The sequence below is a fragment of the Tetrahymena thermophila genome, assembly GCF_000189635.1.
Source record: "Tetrahymena thermophila SB210 genomic scaffold scf_8254653, whole genome shotgun sequence".
NCBI classification, from domain to species: domain Eukaryota; phylum Ciliophora; class Oligohymenophorea; order Hymenostomatida; family Tetrahymenidae; genus Tetrahymena; species Tetrahymena thermophila.
The window spans coordinates 349387-369266 of NW_002476421.1; the positions used below are offsets into that span (position 1 = coordinate 349387).

At 19.6% G+C, this 19880-nt stretch overlaps 4 protein-coding genes across 4 annotated transcripts; 1 reads left to right on the plus strand and 3 right to left on the minus strand. All coding sequences in view use genetic code 6, as the record gives it.

The window, feature by feature from the left end:
- Positions 1 to 1216: 1216 nt before the first annotated feature.
- TTHERM_00644760 (hypothetical protein) lies at positions 1217 to 2242 on the minus strand (the record flags this gene model as incomplete). The annotated part of the gene is made up of 1 exon (XM_001015395.1): positions 1217 to 2242. The coding sequence occupies one exon, from the start codon at positions 2240 to 2242 to the stop codon at positions 1217 to 1219; it is 1026 nt and encodes a 341-aa protein (XP_001015395.1).
- Positions 2243 to 9079: 6837 nt separating this feature from the next.
- On the minus strand, positions 9080 to 9250 carry TTHERM_00644770 (hypothetical protein; the record flags this gene model as incomplete). Its single annotated transcript, XM_001015396.1, has 1 exon — positions 9080 to 9250. One exon carries the CDS (start codon positions 9248 to 9250, stop codon positions 9080 to 9082), a length of 171 nt encoding a protein of 56 aa, XP_001015396.1.
- Positions 9251 to 9451: 201 nt separating this feature from the next.
- Positions 9452 to 13627, plus strand: TTHERM_000644779 (cyclic nucleotide-binding domain protein; the record flags this gene model as incomplete). Its single annotated transcript, XM_012797504.1, has 14 exons — positions 9452 to 9516; positions 9623 to 9712; positions 9904 to 9993; positions 10307 to 10396; positions 10576 to 10665; positions 10800 to 10889; positions 11115 to 11201; positions 11358 to 11450; positions 11696 to 11785; positions 11963 to 12052; positions 12677 to 12766; positions 12954 to 13043; positions 13233 to 13322; positions 13537 to 13627. The coding sequence occupies 14 exons, from the start codon at positions 9452 to 9454 to the stop codon at positions 13625 to 13627; spliced, it is 1236 nt and encodes a 411-aa protein (XP_012652958.1).
- Positions 13628 to 15802: 2175 nt separating this feature from the next.
- Positions 15803 to 16813, minus strand: TTHERM_00644780 (hypothetical protein; the record flags this gene model as incomplete). Its single annotated transcript, XM_001015397.3, has 1 exon — positions 15803 to 16813. One exon carries the CDS (start codon positions 16811 to 16813, stop codon positions 15803 to 15805), a length of 1011 nt encoding a protein of 336 aa, XP_001015397.1.
- Positions 16814 to 19880: the final 3067 nt, after the last annotated feature.

Below are 19880 nucleotides of genomic sequence, written 5' to 3' on the forward strand. Positions count from 1 at the left end.
ATTTAATCAAAAAATTAATTAATTAATTCTGATAAATGTTTCATCTAAAAAATATTTGAAAATAGTGAAAAGGAAGTAATAATTTATATATAATTATCTCAAATAGTTAATATTTCGAATATAAAATAAAATTTAATATGTAGAATGGAAAGGATTTTCATAAATTACTATAAAAATTGAACTTTATGATCTAATCATTTAACTATACCCATTAAAATATTTAGCTCAAATGTTCTAATTTATGAAATAATTTGTAAATTGCTTATCTCAATTCTTTAGAAAAGTAAGTAACTTAGCTTAATCAAAATATTGCTAGAACTAAGTATATCTCACTCTTTTTTCCTTTATCTTTAAATTAATTTGATCTGAAGGAATGAATGTTTAACTTCTTTAATTAAATCAACAAAATTTTTAATATGAAAAAATTAACTAAAAAAACTTCTAATTTTGAAAAGCGCTAGTTTAACAATAATTAAGCAAACTTTTGATTAATGAATACTTAATAAAATTGTATTTTTTTCATTTATTTTTATTAAAAATTTAACAAGTATAAATTTACTAAGGAAGATAAAACATTCTTGTATGTTTTCATTAGTCAAAGAAAATAAAATAAAATAAATTCATTTTTATTATTATTAAAGAAATATTAGTTAATTTATTAATTAAAATATTTTGACTTTAAATATTATGAAAATAATTTTAAATAAGTTATCAAATTTATAAAATGCAAAAATGATAAAAATATTCTTGTAATCAATAACCTTTAATTTTTGATTGCATGTAATATCAATAAATAAATTAACCTTTTCAAACATTATAAACTTCTAGTATTGTTAATAGCAAAGTTTCTTAGTAAAACATATTTTTTTTTCAAAATTAAAAATGGTTCTAGGATAGTTCAAGGGTAATAATAGACTTAAATAATTATTTTTACTTAACAATCAATAATATAGAGTAAAATGCCATTTCGATTTACAATAAACTAAATTTAATGTTTTGATTTAATTAAGTTTGGAGAATAAAAAATTAAATTTTTTCTAATTTTTTTTAAACTTACTACATTATTCTTTTTATTATGAATTTTATTTTTAAAAAAATGAATTAGACAATTAATTAAAAATCAATCACATCAAATACATATTTTACAAATCAATTAAATAAAAATTTATTAGTTAAATATTTTATTTTTTTAATTATGGCTTTTTATTTTTTTTCATCAGAAACCCAGTAAAATAGCAGTAAAAGCTAAAACGAATTAGATAACCTTACCAGAAGAAGGATTAGTGTTAACTTTAGATTCTGTAACCTTATTTTCAGTCTTCTTAGCTTCTTCAGCCTTCTTAGCTTCTTCTTGAGCCTTGTTAGTTTCTTCTTGAGCCTTCTTAGCTTCTTCTGCCTTCTTATCTTCTTGAGCCTTCTTAGCTTCTTCTTGAGCCTTCTTAGCTTCTTCTGCCTTCTTATCTTCTTGAGCCTTCTTAGCTTCTTCTTCTTGAGTCTTCTTAGCTTCTTCTTGAGCCTTCTTAGCTTCTTCTTCTTGAGTCTTCTTAGCTTCTTCTTCTTGAGCCTTCTTAGCTTCTTCTTGAGCCTTCTTAGCTTCTTCTTGAGCCTTCTTAGCTTCTTCTTCTTGAGTCTTCTTAGCTTCTTCTTCTTGAGCCTTATTAGCTTCTTCTTGAGCCTTCTTTGCTTCTTCTTCGGCAGTATACTATGCTATTTTTGATTATGCAATCATCTAAATTTCATCACTAGCTTTTACAATATCTTCAGAAATACTCTAGGCTTTTAAAGAGGCATTGGTAAGTTTTTAAGAAATTTCATAATAGGTTGGAATTGTGAGGTTAAGACTATCGAGAGCCTTCTAAGCATTTTCAATTTTATCCATTAATGTTTATCTATCATCTTTATTATCTGGCATTGTTAAAGCTACTTAAAATTCTGAAATTTATTACTAGTAATATATAAGACCGTTTTTTTAAGTTTAAAAAAACTTCTTATAGTCTTCATCAGCCTTTTTAACAGCAGCTACAAATTCTAAAGCTTAAAATTTAGCATCTGAAGTTTTTTTAGCAACTTCATTAGCTTACTATAAATTCTTAGCATTTGTAGCAGCTAATTTCAAGTCATTGATAGTTTTTTAGGCAGATTCAAGATTTTTGAAAGCTTTATCAGATTTCTCTTCCTATTGAGCAAAAGTTGTTGCTAAGAGAAGGGCTGAAATTAAAAGAATAAACAATTTCTTATTCATTTTTATTGATTAATTTACTTTTTTTTTATTAGTTTTTTTTAATTATTAATTTAATTATAATATTTTAGAGATTTAAAAATGACTTTTTGAAATAAATAAGGAGTGTAATTAAAATTAATTATATAAATATTATTATTACATGAATAGTACCAAATAAGCAAACAAACGATTTGTTTGAGTATTTGTATTATTTAATAAATCAAATGTAATTAATTACTTAATTAAAAATAGGTAGAAAGAAGATTAATTATATCACTTAAATAGAAAGGATCAATATTTTTAATTAATTTAATATTCAAGTATAATTATTATTATATAAAGTAAATTTAGACAATCATTTTTATATGAAAAATAATCATAAAATGTATCTATATTTATTACAAACAAAGAGTAAATAATAAATAAATTCACTTATAAATATTGAAGGTAACTAATTTACTGTTTAAAAAATTAGTAGATTTAAACATCTTTTGACATCGAATATTTGCTTTTCCATTTAAATATAAAGATTTTAGATTTTAAAAGCATATAAATAAAAGTTATTTTATTTTTATGGTAATAGTAAAGTACTTCTAGTATTTAGCCAATTGTAATTAAACAGATTATTTTTATTTTAATTAGAGAGATTAGGTTCATAATAATTTTAGTTAGATACAAAGATTAAATTTAGTCTATGTGAGAACTATAAAATAGACATATAAATCGATAAGGTTTAAGCTTAATTAGCATGATCATTTATCATTTCTCTTAATTTTATGAAAAATATATAATTTTTCTAATAGTTTAACAAATAAATGGTTGAAGGTTTATATAGAATATAGAGAATGGATTATGGCAACATGAAAATATTCCTTATTTAAATATGTTTAGACTAGTTATTATTATTATTTAAAATTTTAATTTAAAGTAAATATCTAGTGTGTTGCTCATAATATTTTGTTAATGTAAAGTGGCCATGTCAAATTATATAACTATTACCATAAATTGCTATATTTACAATACACAGCAGATAAAAATGCGTTGATTTTTAAAAATGTGTTAATTAATTAATTTTCTCTGCTCTTTAGTAAACTACTAAGTTTCATTAAAATAATCCTACAACTATAGTATTCTCTAAATTAGTACTTTTGTTTTTAAATTAATTAAAATGATCTTTAATATGATGTAAACAACTAAAAAAACTTCTAATTTTCAAAAATATTAATTTAAGGATAATTAGGTAAGATGATAGTAAATAAAATTAGATGTAATTAAATTCGTTTTTATTAAAATTTTAATACGCATTAATTAATCTAAATAAGCATGAATTTATATTGTAAAAATGTTCTAGCATTCATTTTTATTAGTTTGATAAAAGTTATTTCATTTTTATAGCCAAATAAAACAATTTCAGTTTATTAATTTATTTCTAATATAATCATTTTTATAAACTATAATAATGATTTTTAAATATTTTATAAAATATTTAATAAAGAGCAATAAAAAAATATAATTGAAATTTACAACTTTTACTTTAAATTTGAATAATTAATTTTGTAAACTATTACTAAATAAATTATCATTTACAGATAATGTAGATTTCTGATATTACTGACTATGAAGGTTTGATACATTATCAAGATTATTTTTCAAAATATAAAAAGGTTCTAGAACATAACGCAAGGACTTTAAATTACAGTAAAAAAAGTCATTTATTTGAAAATGGTTTATATAGATAAGTTAATTATTTTAAATATCGTTAGAAGTAAATACCGTAATTACTGATTACTTGGAACTAGGATTCTTTATTTTTAAGAATTTTTTTAAAAAATTAACTTTTTTTAGATACTCATTCTTATTCGATATTTATATCATCATTTTATGAAGAGATATGGTATTTAAAGTATTTAAAGATCAAAAATATTTATTTGATGAAAATAGATAGAAGGAAGAGAGTATCAATTAATAAAATACAAAGAATCAATTAAGGTTTTTAATTAATTAAATATTCAAGTATAACGATTATTAAAGTTAATTTGCATAAGTTTCTATGGATAAACAATAATAAAATCTATTAAAAAAACTCTGTTTGTTTATAATAAAATAATAGATTAATCAAAAATAATTTCTACAATAAATCTTTAACATAACTTTTCTACTACTTAAAAAATTATTAGCTTTAAAAAGTTATTTGTGATTGAATTATTATTTTTTATTTAAATTCAAATATGTTGGATTTTATTAGATACTTAAAAAGAGAAATTAAGAAAGAAATCATACAGTTAAAGTAGGTTTTTATTTTTATGGTAATAGTAAAGTATTTATAGTAACTAACTAATAATTCGAAATTACTAGATAATATTTAATTAAACTAAAGTGATTAAGTTGCACAAATTAAATCTTAAGAAATGTTTAGCTATTAAAAATGTGTTAGATATTAACCAAGAGAGACGAGACACCTTATTATATACTTTACAAATAACAATTTATTGATTATTTAGTTTAAATTAAATAAAATAATTTTGATCTCTTATTTGAAATATTTTTTATTTATATATATATATATATATAGTACCCTAGGGTACTGCCTTTTTCAAGGCTACATACACGAATATTAATAAGATTTATTCTTTTTAATTATTTTTGTTTTAGTGTTTTACTTTTTTTTTCACCTGGTTTTTGGTGTTTATTTATTTTTTTTGTTTTTTTATTTTTTATTTTAATAACAGTTTTTAAATAAACTAATTTTGAGTACTATAAAAAAAATGTAGAAATCAATAAATTTTGTGTCTAATAAGCGTATTGTATTGTTTTGTGTTATATCTTAATATTACCAAAAGCTATTAATTATTTCTAACAATTTAGGATATTAGTAATCAATGAAGATTACATAAAATTTTTTTAAAACAATAGAACATACGGCGAGGATGTGCGCTAATATGAAGTATTTAGTTAGTTTAAATATGTCTATATTATTTTTATGAATTATATTTATTAAATTAAATACTTAGAGTATTTCTGAAAATTGTTTACAAACCTAAATTTACAAATCAAAAAAATAATTTGCCTATTCATATTAAAATGCATCTCTAATTCCACCAAAGATGTTTTGATTAATAAAATTACTTGTTAATTAATTTTTTTCAGTTTTTTAGAAAAGTAACTTAGATTCATGAAAATAATCTTAAACCAAAGTACTCCCTCAATTATTTTCCTTTAGTTTTAATTAATTTTAGCTAAAGTCCAGCTTAACTTCTTTAATTTTATAAACAAAATCCTTAATACGCAAATAAGAATTTAAAAGATTTAGAAATTAAAAAAAATGCTTACAGAGCGATTTTAATAAATTAATGGGATAAGATACAAAAAAATTGGAAGATTTTTATTGATTTTTCTTAAGATCTTAATATAAATTAATTAGTTTAAAGAGAAAAAACAAACATATTGTATAAATGTTCTACCATTATTTGAATTAGGTCGATAAACATAAATTCATTTTTAATCTTAAATTAAAACGGTTTCAGTTTATTTATATTCTTAAAATATTTTTGGTTTTAGTAATTTAAACACTGTAATATTTATAATATGTAACATAAATAAAAAGTACTGGTCTACTTGAGTATATGTAGAAACTCGTGTTATATTAAAAGAAATTTATATCTTAGATTTTGCTCAAGTTGAAATGTTAAATTATCGAAAAAAATTAGAGTCAAAAAATATTTTGAAGGTTTGGCTCGAATTGAATTGACTCTATATCATTTACATAGTAATTTTCTGACTAGATCAAACCCTAAAAAAATTATTAAAATTGACAATCTTAACTTTTAATTTGAATAATTGTTTGTAATATCTTTGACTATTACTTAATAAATTAACTGAGTGTTCTAATATTATTAATTTAAAAATTTGCGAATGCTATTTTGATCGTTTTTATTAATAAATAGTTCTAGAATATAAAATAAGGAAAGTAATTAAAATTAACTAAAGAATTCTGTTTGTAAATTTAATCAATTGCTTTTATTATTTTGAATATAAATAAATAGTTATTTGATATATTTTAAAATTATTTTTTTATTTTTATTTGGAATATTTGAATTTTCATTATTACTAGTAAAATACTTTGCTAACTAATTACATACTCAAAATAAAAATAATCTAATTTATTGCAATATATTTTAATTAATTTTAGCTGCTTACTTTGCTTGATGACAATAGTTTACCTTATAAAAATCAACTCGTTACATTTCTTTAAAAAATCTAGCTAATTTGAGTCTAAATATGCGTTCGCTTTTTAATTTTATCAGTTAATTAAATTTATATTAAGCAACAAAGGTAATAAAAATATCTAATTTTAGAAAGTATCTTTGACTATTACAGGATAAATTAACTGATAGTTCTAATATTATTAATTTAATAATTTGCGGATGCTATTTAGATCATTTTTATTAATAAATAGTTCTAGAATATAAAGCAAGGATAGTAATTAACATTAAATAAAAAATTCTGTTTGTGAATATAATCAATCGCTTTTATTATTTTGATATAAATAAATAGATATTTGGTATATTTTAAAATTATTTTTTTATTTTTATTTGGAATATTTTAACTTTCATTATTACTAGTAAAATACTTTGCTAACTAATTACATACTATAAATAAAAATAAGCTAATTTATTGCAATATATTTTAATTAATTTTAGTTGCTTACTTTACTTGATGGCAATAATTTACCATATAAAAATCAACTCGTTACATTTCTTTTAAAAAAATCTAGCTAATTTGAGTCTAAATTTGCCTTAGCTTTTTAATTTTATCAATTAATTAAATTAATATTAGGCAATAAAGGTAGTGAAAATATCTAACTTTAGAAATATTAGATAACATCTTGCTTAATCACTGTAAAATGAGCTACTTTTAATTGGATCTATTTAATTTGTATGTAAAGTAAAAAGTTAGTTAGTTAGTTAATTAATTAATAATATGATCTGTCTAGAATAATTCGTTTGAAGATCCTTTGTCAAAAGATATATAAAACTCAATAATTAATGCTCTAAATTTATTTTTTATTAGTTCAAAAAAATTAGTCAAGTATTTTGCTAAATAAAAGAATATTAAATTTACTTATTAATTTAAAACATTTTAATTTTTTAATTTTAGAAACATAGATAGCATCTGGCTTAACAGCTGTAAAATCGGCTATTTTTAATTAGATCTATTTAATTAGTATGTAAAGTAGACATTTAATTAATTAATAATTTGATATGTCTATAATAATTTGTTTGAAGATCCTTTGACAAAAGATAGATATAATTAATTAATTAATGCTCTAAATTTATTTTTTATTAGTTCAAAAAAATTAGTCAAGTATTTTGCTAAATTAAAGAATAGTGAATTTATTAATTAATATAATACATTTTAATTTTTCCATATTAATATTTTTAAATATTTTCATAAAAAAATATGAAATAGAATAATAAAAACTAAGTATTAAAAAAAGAAATTAAATGCTTCTAATTATTTAAAGTTCAAGCAAGCATTACTATTTATTAAGACAAATTACTATAAGAATCAATATTTATTTTTTTAAAAACAAGTCTAGAATATAATACAATTAAATTTGTTCAAATAAAAAAATCTAGTAAATTTCTATAAGTTTAAAATAGCTACCCAGATATTTTTATTAATATCAATTGTAATAAATAAATATATTTATCATAAATGAATATACAATAAATATTTATATTTACTATAAATTTGCTTCTTAGCGCTATTGTTTTCCTTTTTTTATTATTTAATATTATTGTAGACATAATTTTAATCTTAATTAGAAATTCTCTTAATTTAGAATTCTCTTATTCAAGAGCACTGACGGTATTTATAATTAATTAATTAAATTTGACAAAATATTCTATTCAAAATTCTTTTAAAAAAAATGTTATAATAGAAATTATACTTCAAATAACTTTAATCAGTATTCTTAATTTTCTTATTTATTTAGTTTTAAAATTTATTTTTTTTATAATAATAGTTTTTGATCTCTTCATTAAAATCTCATACTAATATCGAAATTGATCTATGGTATAAAAATTTACTAAAAATAAATATCTTTATTTAAAATCTTTATTTTATCTTACTAAATTTGTTAATTTTTTACTTTGAGCAAATAAGTCTTGCCTCTTATTCTAATTTTTTCAAAAATATGAAACTTTATTTTAAAGAATTCATCATTTTTAATTAATTTTCATGAAATCTAAATGTTTAGTTTTTTTTTCTAAAATATTGCATGCTAATAAATAATTTTTACTGTAAAATTCAAAAGTATAAATAATATTTAAGGTTAAAATGCATCAGATCTAGCTAATGCTTTAGCAAATTGTACTAATCTCATAGATTTGAATATCTATCTGGGGTAAAATATTATTTTTGAATACCATTTCTTATATAGAATTTAAAAAATGAATATTAATATTTTTTTATTTATTTTTTAATTTCATTATGTAAATTTTAATATTTAACTCATTTTTTACCTTTGTAATTATTTTTCTTCTTTTTGATTTTCTATTTTTAGACTTTTATAATGAAAATAATTTTTAAATAATTAAAAAGAGGTAAAAAAATTAATTCTAATTATGCATAAGTCTTAGGTTTGTCTTTAGCAAATTGCACTAATCTCTAAAATTTATCCATCAATCTAGTGTATTTTATAGTTTTTTTATTATTAATTTTTATATAAAATAAATAAAAATATATGTTTATTATCTTATTGTTTATTTAACTTCAAAATTTTTTATTTTATCTTCTTTGAATCTATTTAAATTTTTACCTTATTTTTAATTTGAACCTTTTTATTTTGAATTTTCATATTTTTATTTATTTATTCATTTTAAATAACAAATAATATTTAAATTGATGCTATAAAAGAAATAACTAAATCGATGATGAAGGTATTTCAGGATTATTATCTCCTTTGATAAACTGCACTAAGCTCTCAAATTTAACACTAGTGCTTTAGTAAAATTTTTTTTTCATTGTATATAGAGATATTTATTTAGATTAAAAATTCATATAATTCTTTTTTTAACAATCAATGTTTGGTTTTAATTAATTTTAAAATTATGCTTTTTTATCATTTTTCTCTAATTTTAAAAATCATTTATTATTATTTTCTGTTCAGAAATAATTATTTATTTTTAAATTTTAAATAGAAACAACAAAATTAGTGCATAAGGTATGTTAGGTTTAGGTTCAGCTTTAGTCAACTGTAATAATTTATCAAATTTGTGTCTTAATCTTTTGTAATGCCAATTTATTTATAATATTTTTTAGATATTTAATAAATATTTATTTAAAAATCATATTTTTTCTTAATACTTAATGTAAATAATAATTTTTTTTTAAAAGTGAACTTAAAATTGGTTCAAAAGGTTTTTCAGACTTAATTTCATCTTTAGCAAACTGTTCTAATCTCTCAAACTTGAGTCTCGAAATAGGGTAAAAAAATTGAAGTTGTTTTAATTTAGTGAACATTTAAATAAAAATTAATTAAAAATAACAAAAATCTTTGTAAGAATTTTCTATTTGATTTAAATATTATGAATTTATAATAAAAAAAAATCTAATTTTTTATATTTTTCCTCAACTTCTTCTTTTTAATAATACTTTTTTGTTCAATTTTTAAATAGAAATTGTTAAATTGGTAATGAAGGAATTCTAAATTCAGCTTCTGCTATTGCTGGATTTGCTAATCTCACTATTTTGTTTCTTGAAATAAGGTAAAAATAATTTATGATGATTAATCCTATTTTCAAATATTTATTTCTTTTCGAATAATATTTATTAAGTATTTATTTTTATTTATGTGGGGTTAGAGGATGGAAATAAATTTAAAAAATCCTGCCATAAATTGATAGAAATAAAATTCTAAGATTTTTGATTCTCCCCAACTCACTTATTACTCCCTCCTCTCTCTTAACTTATTTTTTAATTTAAAAATTTTACTTTACTTTTTTTTACTTTTTGATTATTTATTTATATCTTATTTTTTAAATTATAAATATTTATTTACTAAATTAATTATTTAAAAAGCAACAATTAAATTAATGCCCAAGGTGCATTAAGCTTAGGCACTGCTTTATCAAACTGTATCAATCTCTAAATCTTGAAAATTAATCTATAGTAAAAACATAATTTAATACAATATTCTTTATTTATTTAAAAGATAATCAAAATAAAAATTATTAATATGCACTAAATTACTTTATTTGGATTTTAATTTTTTTTTAATGTTTGTTTCTTTATTCTAAAATTTTTTTTTTAATATTTGTTTTAAAATTCTATGTTGGAAATTTAAAAAGTGAAAATTAAGTTGGTGCATAAGGTGCTTTAGATTTATGCTCTGCTTTAGCAAAATGCACTAATCTCTCAAATTTGGATATTTCTTTCTAGTAAAATTAATTATTTTTACTATTTTAATATTTCTTGATATAAAATTAATTATTATTTTCGAATATTAATCTCTTATTTACAATATTTTTCTTAATTATTTACTGAAAACTAACCAACAATAATTTATCAAAAGAAAGAATGGGATAGGTGCAGAAGGTGCATCAAGATTAGGTTTTGCTTTAGCAAATTGCTTAAATCTCTAAAATTTGGAACTTTACTTAGGGTAAAAATAGTTTTTTACATTTTACAATTATAAATATTTGTTAAATTATTTTAAAATTAGAAAAATTAGTTTTAATATTTTTTTGAAAAATTTTATTTGATGCTAAGTTAATTCATAATTTTTACCATTTCTTAAACTGAGAATATACTATTAAATTATGCATTTCTAATACTTTAAATTTATTTTTTTTAATTTGGTTATTAATCTTTTTGTATACTTAAAAAGTGACAATATTGGTCCATAAGGAGCTTAAGGTTTAGGTCAAAGTTTGGCAAGCTGCGCTAATCTCTCAAATTTGACTCTTTGTATTGAGTATAAAATTTTATTTGCTTTAAACTTAGATATTTCTTTATATAAAAAATTATTTAAAATAATATAAATAAATATCTTTTTTACTTCCTATCTATTTATAAATTTTTTTCTTTATTTTATCCTTAAAATTCTTGATTATTTTTTTTAATAAATAAGTAAAGGCAATTAGATTGGCGCATAAGGTGTATCAGGTTTATTTTATGGCTTAGCAAATTGCTTTAATCTCTCAAATTTATCACTCTTTCTACGGTAAAAAATATTTGTATTGCAATAAATATAATATATTGTTTTTTATAAATTAATTTGATAAAATTATCAAACATAACAAACATATCTTTTAAGAAAATTTATATTTTATTTATTTCTAGCTTAATTGAGTAATTTAGCAAGTTTTGCATATAATTTTAAATTTTTGATTCTTAATTTTATTTATTTATTTATTTTTTTTTTTTACATCAATCTCATTAATAACATAATATTTTATACTAAAAAAGTGGAAATCAAATAAGTTCATAAGACAACTCTGATTTATTTTCTGCTTTAGGAAAAATTGCTAATCTATCATATTTGAATTTTAGAGTTTGGTAAAAAGAGTTTAATTTTCTTTAAAATTAAACCATTTTTATTAATTTTATTGCTTTATTTTATTTGACTCATTTTCACTTTGTTTCAAAATTAAAATGATGTTATTATTTTAAATTTTAAAAATATTCCTCGTTTTTATTGATAATTCATAGTATTTTGTTTAAAAATGAAAAAAGTATGAATTATATTGGAGATAAAGGTGTTTCGGATTTGGGTTCAGCTTTAGCGAATTGCACTCATCTCTCAAAATTAATTCTTGATCTCAGGTAAAAACAGTTTATTTTTTCATTCAAAATGGTTAATAATTTAATAAAAATAATTTATTTTAATTAAAATACCATAATACCTCATAATAAGTTTACTAAAAAAAGAATCAGTGAGGTTTTTTTGCATATTTTTAAAATAATTTTCCAAAAAAAGCTATCAAACCTCAAGGTTTTTTTAATAAAATGCGAATTTCGAGATATTATACAAAAAGTAATTGTTAATTATATTTTTTAAAATTTATTTTTCCCACCCTTATTATTTTATTTAAATTTCAATTTGATAAATCTTAATGTATGTATATCCAATCTCAAATTTGATTGGGTAATCTGAAATAAGAAATATTTTTTTATTTTTAAATAATTAAGATTTTTTTTGTTTTTCTTGTGAATCACTTTTTAAAATTTCGATTCACTCTCGTTCGTTCTCGTGCATATAAAAAACGAGAGATTAAAGAATGAGGTATTTTGGTATTTGATAAGTTTTTGACTTACTAATTCATTTCAATCTATTTTAAAATTATTGAGTTTATAAAATAATTTAGTTTATTTTTTATTTTGAAAATTTTGCTTTCTATTTTTTTATTTTGTGTGCTGATTAATAAATTTTTTTGTACATTTAAAAAGTGAAAACTAAATTGGTCCATAGGGTGTATGCGATTTAGGTTCAGGATTAGTAAACTGTACTAATCTCTCAAATTTAAAGCTCTACCTTTCGTAAAAACATTTTAACTTTCAATTTATTTATTTTATTTATTTGTCTATTAGAATTGATTTACTTTATTTTACAATTTAAGACATATTTAAATTAAAATATTTTTTTTTATTGATTTCTTATTTTTTTGCATTATTTTTCTTAATTTTTTAATTTCAATTTATAATTTCTTGTTTAATAACAATTAAGTAACAATTAAATTGGTAATGAAGGTATATTAGGTTTAGGTTTTTCTTTATAAAAGCATGCTAATATCAAAAGATTAGAGCTGATTCTCATGTAAAAAAGTTCATTTTGACTGTGATATTTCTTATTATAAAAGTTAATTTAATTAGTTGAATTCTCCAAATCAAATTTTTATTTGATTTTAAAAATTTTATATTGCAATACAGTTAAGTTTTTGATTATTAATTTCTAATTATTGTTTCTTTTCAAATTGACTGATAACGTTTTATCATATTTAAAAAGGAATATTCAAATTAATGATGAAGGGGCATTATCATTCGTTTCTCTATTATCTAATTTCCCTTTCCTCCTTATTTTATTTATCAATCTCTAGTAAAAAAAGTTTATTTTTTTGCTTTAAATTTAGATTATAATTTGTAGAAAAATTAATTTAAAGAAATGACTATTGCTTCTACTAGTTTTTTTAAATTTTATCATTTTTTTTTATGTTTAATTTAATTTGACCACTGTGCAAAATCTAAATTTGTTTTGATTTTCTACTTTTCCTATTAAGTTTATTTTTAAATTTTTGAAAATTTTTTTTAAGTTGTAATTAGATTAGTATAGAAATCAGTTCTAAAATTGTTAGCAAGTGTCTCAAATCAAAAAAATTAATTGAAAAATATATTATTGTTTGATTATTTAATATATTTTTGTTATTAAGGTTTTTATTTCTGTCATGTATTGATAAAAAAAACAAAATTTATTTCAGTAATTTTAAAAAAAATAAAATTAAATGAAAACTAATTTTGTCTTTCTCAAAACTATTTTTATATTTTTAACAAAGATAAAAGTTTTTTGTAATTAAAGGACACTAATAAAAAGATTAATAATTAAACATTAATTATATAAAATATTAACTTCCTTAATATTATTTTTTAATTGAAATAAATCATTTAAATTCTAATAAGATAGAAAGATAGAAATAATTGCAAAATTTATTTTTTCAATAAATCATTTTCATTAATTTTTATTGATCATTTTTCAGAATATACTGCAACTATCTTTAATGTATAATATTAAATTTCCTTATTATTTTTTAGTTTAATTTTTTATTAAGCTCTTCCAAACTTAATCCTTTATCAAATTTTTTTGTATACCCACACCCCTAGTACCTAATTTTAATTAGCAAAATTTTTGTTATCTCAATTAATATTACAAAAATTAATTATTTCTGATAATTTACTATATTAAAAGTAATGAATGTTTCATTAAAAAATTTTAAAATGGTGAAAATAAATGAAAAGCATAATTTATTTATTTAAAATTATCTAAAATAGTTGTATTTATTATTTCGAATATAAAATAAAAGTAAATATGTATAATGGAATAGATATTCATAAAATACTTTACAAATTGAAATTTACTATCTAATCATTTAACTATACCCATTAAAATAATTAGCTCATGAAAAATATAAAAAATGTTCTAGTTTATGAAATAACTTTATAAATTAACTATCTCAATTCTTTAAAAAAATAACTTACTTAGCTTAATCAAAATAATGTTAGAACAAAGTACCTCTTACTTTTCTTCCTTTATTTTTAAATTAATTAATTAATTAATTTGATCTTAAGGAATGTTTAGCTTTATTAATTTAACTAACAAAATTATTAATATGCAAAAAAAAAAATAACTTAAAAACTTCTAATTTTGATAAATGCTAATTTAACAATAATAATGTAAAATTTAGATCAGTGAAAATTTAATAAAATTGGATTTTTTTCAATGATTTTTATTAGAGAGCGAATAAGTATAAAATAAATTTAAATTTATTATTTAATACGTTCTAGTATATTTTTAATAGGTTAATAAAATAAAATAAATTGATTTTTAACTTATGATTAAAGAAATTTCAGTTAATTTGTAAATTAAAATATTTTGACTTTAAATATTATGAAAATAATTTTAAATAATTTATCTAATTTAGAATACGCAAATATTATAAAAATATTCTTGTAATTAATTAATAACCTTTAATTTTTACTTTGAATAATTGCATGCAATACTTTCTACTATTACTAAATAAATTAACTATTTTGAATATAATAAACTTCTAGTATTCCTAATAACAAAGTTTCTTTATAAAATCAAATATGTTTTCAAAATTAAAAATGGTTCTAGTATAGTTAAAGGAAGGGCAGTAATAATCCTAAAAATCTACTTTAACTTAAATATGAATAATAAAATAATTTTGTTTTAATTATTTCTAAAAATAAATATATACAGTGCATAGAACCTTTCTTCTAAATGACAAATAACATATTTTGATAATTACACACCAAAAAATGAGTTAATTTTATTACAATATATTTTAATTAATTTATTAGCTTACTTAGCTTGATGGTAATCATTTAATAAATATAATATACTGTACGTTCTCGTTAATTAATGGCGATTTTTATCATTATCCAAAGTTTATTAAAAAAATGATCATTCATTTTTGAATAGAAATTTTTATATTTGAAAATTCTTAATTATTTTTGAATGGGAATATATAATTTATATGAAATTAATAAAATATCAAGCAATAAAAACCTTTGCTATCAGTGCAGCTATTTTTAATTTCTTATTTTATTAATTCATTATTTTTAAATGGTTGACTAAAATAGGTTAATTAATTTTTTATTATTAATGATTTTTCAAAAAACAAAATACTTTTTATTATGAATTTTATTTTTAAAAAAATTAGACAATTAATTAAAAATCAATCACATCAAATACATATTTTACAAATAAATTAAATAAAATTAATTAGTTAAATATTTAATAAAATCATTTATTTGCTTTAAATAAGGCTTTTATTTTTTTCTTCAGAAAGCCAGTAAAATAGCAGTAAAAGCTAAAGCGAATTAGATAACCTTGCCAGAAGAAGGATTAGTGTTAACTTTAGATTCTGTAACCTTATTTTCTGTCTTCTTAGTTTCTTCAGCCTTCTTTGCTTCTTCAGCCTTCTTAGCATCTTCAGCCTTCTTAGCTTCTTCGACCTTCTTAGCTTCTTCTTCAGCCTTCTTAGCTTCTTCAGCCTTCTTAGCATCTTCAGCCTTCTTAGCTTCTTCGACCTTCTTAGCTTCTTCTTCAGCCTTCTTAGCTTCTTCAGCCTTCTTAGCTTCTTCAGCCTTCTTAGCTTCCTCAGCCTTCTTAGCTTCCTCAGCCTTCTTAGCTTCTTCAGCCTTCTTAGCTTCTTCTTCTTCAGCCTTCTTTGCTTCTTCAGCCTTCTTAGCTTCTTCAGCCTTCTTAGCTTCTTCTTCTTCAGCCTTCTTTGCTTCTTCTTCGGCAGTATACTTTTCTATTTTTTATTATGCAATCAACTAAATTACATCACTAGCTTTTACAATCTATTCAGAAATAGTCTAGGCTTTTGTAGAGGCATCGGTAAGCTTTTAAGAAGTTTCAGTATAGGTTGGAATTGCTAATTTAATACTTTCGAGAGCCCTCTAAGCATTTTCCAATTAATCCTTTAATGTTTATCTATCATTATCATTATCTGCTATTTTTAAAGCTTCCTCAGATTTTATAACTTCTGACTCGTAATATGTAAGACCGCTTTTTTAAGTTTAAAGAAACTTCTTATAGTCTTCATCAGCCTTTTTAACAGCAGCTACAGCTTCTAAAGCTTAAAATTTAGCATCTGAAGTTTTTTTAGCAACTTCATTAGCTTACTATAAATTCTTAGCATCTGTAACAGCTGATTTCTAGTCAATGATAGTTTTTAAGGCAGATTCAAGATTTTTGAAAGCTTTATCAGATTTCTCTTCCTCTTGAGCAAAAGTTGTTGCTAAGAGAAGGGCTGAAATTAAAAGAATAAACAATTTCTTATTCATTTTTATTGATTAATTTACTTTTTTTTTATTAGTTTTTTTTAATTATTAATTTAATTATAATATTTTAGAGATTTAAAAATGACTTTTTGAAATAAATAAGGAGTGTAATTAAAATTAATTATATAAATATTATTATTACATGAATAGTACCAAATAAGCAAACAAACGATTTGTTTGAGTATTTGTATTATTTAATAAATCAAATGTAATTAATTACTTAATTAAAAATAGGTAGAAAGAAGATTAATTATATCACTTAAATAGAAAGGATCAATATTTTTAATTAATTTAATATTCAAGTATAATTATTATTATATAAAGTAAATTTAGACAATCATTTTTATATGAAAAATAATCATAAAATGTATCTATATTTATTACAAATAAAGAGTAAATAATAAATAAATTCACATATAAATATTGAAGGTAACTAATTTACTGTTTAAAAAATTAGTAGATTTAAACATCTTTTGACATCGAATATTTGCTTTTCCATTTAAATATAAAGATTTTAGATTTTAAAAGCATATAAATAAAAGTTATTTTATTTTTATGGTAATAGTAAAGTACTTCTAGTATTTAGCCAATTGTAATTAAACAGATTATTTTTATTTTAATTAGAGAGATTAGGTTCATAATAATTTTAGTTAGATACAAAGATTAAATTTAGTCTATGTGAGAACTATAAAATAGACATATAAATCGATAAGGTTTAAGCTTAATTAGCATGATCATTTATCATTTCTCTTAATTTTATGAAAAATATATAATTTTTCTAATAGTTTAACAAATAAATGGTTGAAGGTTTATATAGAATATAGAGAATGGATTATGGCAACATGAAAATATTCCTTATTTAAATATGTTTAGACTAGTTATTATTATTATTTAAAATTTTAATTTAAAGTAAATATCTAGTGTGTTGCTCATAATATTTTGTTAATGTAAAGTGGCCATGTCAAATTATATAACTATTACCATAAATTGCTATATTTACAATACACAGCAGATAAAAATGCGTTGATTTTTAAAAATGTGTTAATTAATTAATTTTCTCTGCTCTTTAGTAAACTACTAAGTTTCATTAAAATAATCCTACAACTATAGTATTCTCTAAATTAGTACTTTTGTTTTTAAATTAATTAAAATGATCTTTAATATGATGTAAACAACTAAAAAAACTTCTAATTTTCAAAAATATTAATTTAAGGATAATTAGGTAAGATGATAGTAAATAAAATTAGATGTAATTAAATTCGTTTTTATTAAAATTTTAATACGCATTAATTAATCTAAATAAGCATGAATTTATATTGTAAAAATGTTCTAGCATTCATTTTTATTAGTTTGATAAAAGTTATTTCATTTTTATAGCCAAATAAAACAATTTCAGTTTATTAATTTATTTCTAATATAATCATTTTTATAAACTATAATAATGATTTTTAAATATTTTATAAAATATTTAATAAAGAGCAATAAAAAAATATAATTGAAATTTACAACTTTTACTTTAAATTTGAATAATTAATTTTGTAAACTATTACTAAATAAATTATCATTTACAGATAATGTAGATTTCTGATATTACTGACTATGAAGGTTTGATACATTATCAAGATTATTTTTCAAAATATAAAAAGGTTCTAGAACATAACGCAAGGACTTTAAATTACAGTAAAAAAAGTCATTTATTTGAAAATGGTTTATATAGATAAGTTAATTATTTTAAATATCGTTAGAAGTAAATACCGTAATTACTGATTACTTGGAACTAGGATTCTTTATTTTTAAGAATTTTTTTAAAAAATTAACTTTTTTTAGATACTCATTCTTATTCGATATTTATATCATCATTTTATGAAGAGATATGGTATTTAAAGTATTTAAAGATCAAAAATATTTATTTGATGAAAATAGATAGAAGGAAGAGAGTATCAATTAATAAAATACAAAGAATCAATTAAGGTTTTTAATTAATTAAATATTCAAGTATAACGATTATTAAAGTTAATTTGCATAAGTTTCTATGGATAAACAATAATAAAATCTATTAAAAAAACTCTGTTTGTTTATAATAAAATAATAGATTAATCAAAAATAATTTCTACAATAAATCTTTAACATAACTTTTCTACTACTTAAAAAATTATTAGCTTTAAAAAGTTATTTGTGATTGAATTATTATTTTTTATTTAAATTCAAATATGTTGGATTTTATTAGATACTTAAAAAGAGAAATTAAGAAAGAAATCATACAGTTAAAGTAGGTTTTTATTTTTATGGTGATAGTAAAGTATTTCTAGTAACTAACTAATAATTCGAAATTACTAGATAATATTTAATTAAACTAAAGTGATTAAGTTGCACAAATTAAATCTTAAGAAATGTTTAGCTATTAAAAATGTGTTAGATATTAACCAAGAGAGACGAGACACCTTATTATATACTTTACAAATAACAATTTATTGATTATTTAGTTTAAATTAAATAAAATAATTTTGATCTCTTATTTGAAATATTTTTTATTTTAATAACAGTTTTTAAATAAACTAATTTTGAGTACTATAAAAAAAATGTAGAAATCAATAAAATTTGTGTCTAATAAGCGTATTGTATTGTTTTGTGTTATATCTTAATATTACCAAAAGCTATTAATTATTTCTAACAATTTAGGATATTAGTAATCAATGAAGATTACATAAAAATTTTTTAAAACAATAGAACATACGGCGAGGATGTGCGCTAATATGAAGTATTTAGTTTGTTTAAATATGTCTATATTATTTTTATGAATTATATTTATTAAATTAAATACTTAGAGTATTTCTGAAAATTGTTTACAAACCTAAATTTACAAATCAAAAAAATAATTTGCCTATTCATATTAAAATGCATCTCTAATTCCACCAAAGATGTTTTGATTAATAAAATTACTTGTTAATTAATTTTTTTCAGTTTTTTAGAAAAGTAACTTAGATTCATGAAAATAATCTTAAACCAAAGTACTCCCTCAATTATTTTCCTTTAGTTTTAATTAATTTTAGCTAAAGTCCAGCTTAACTTC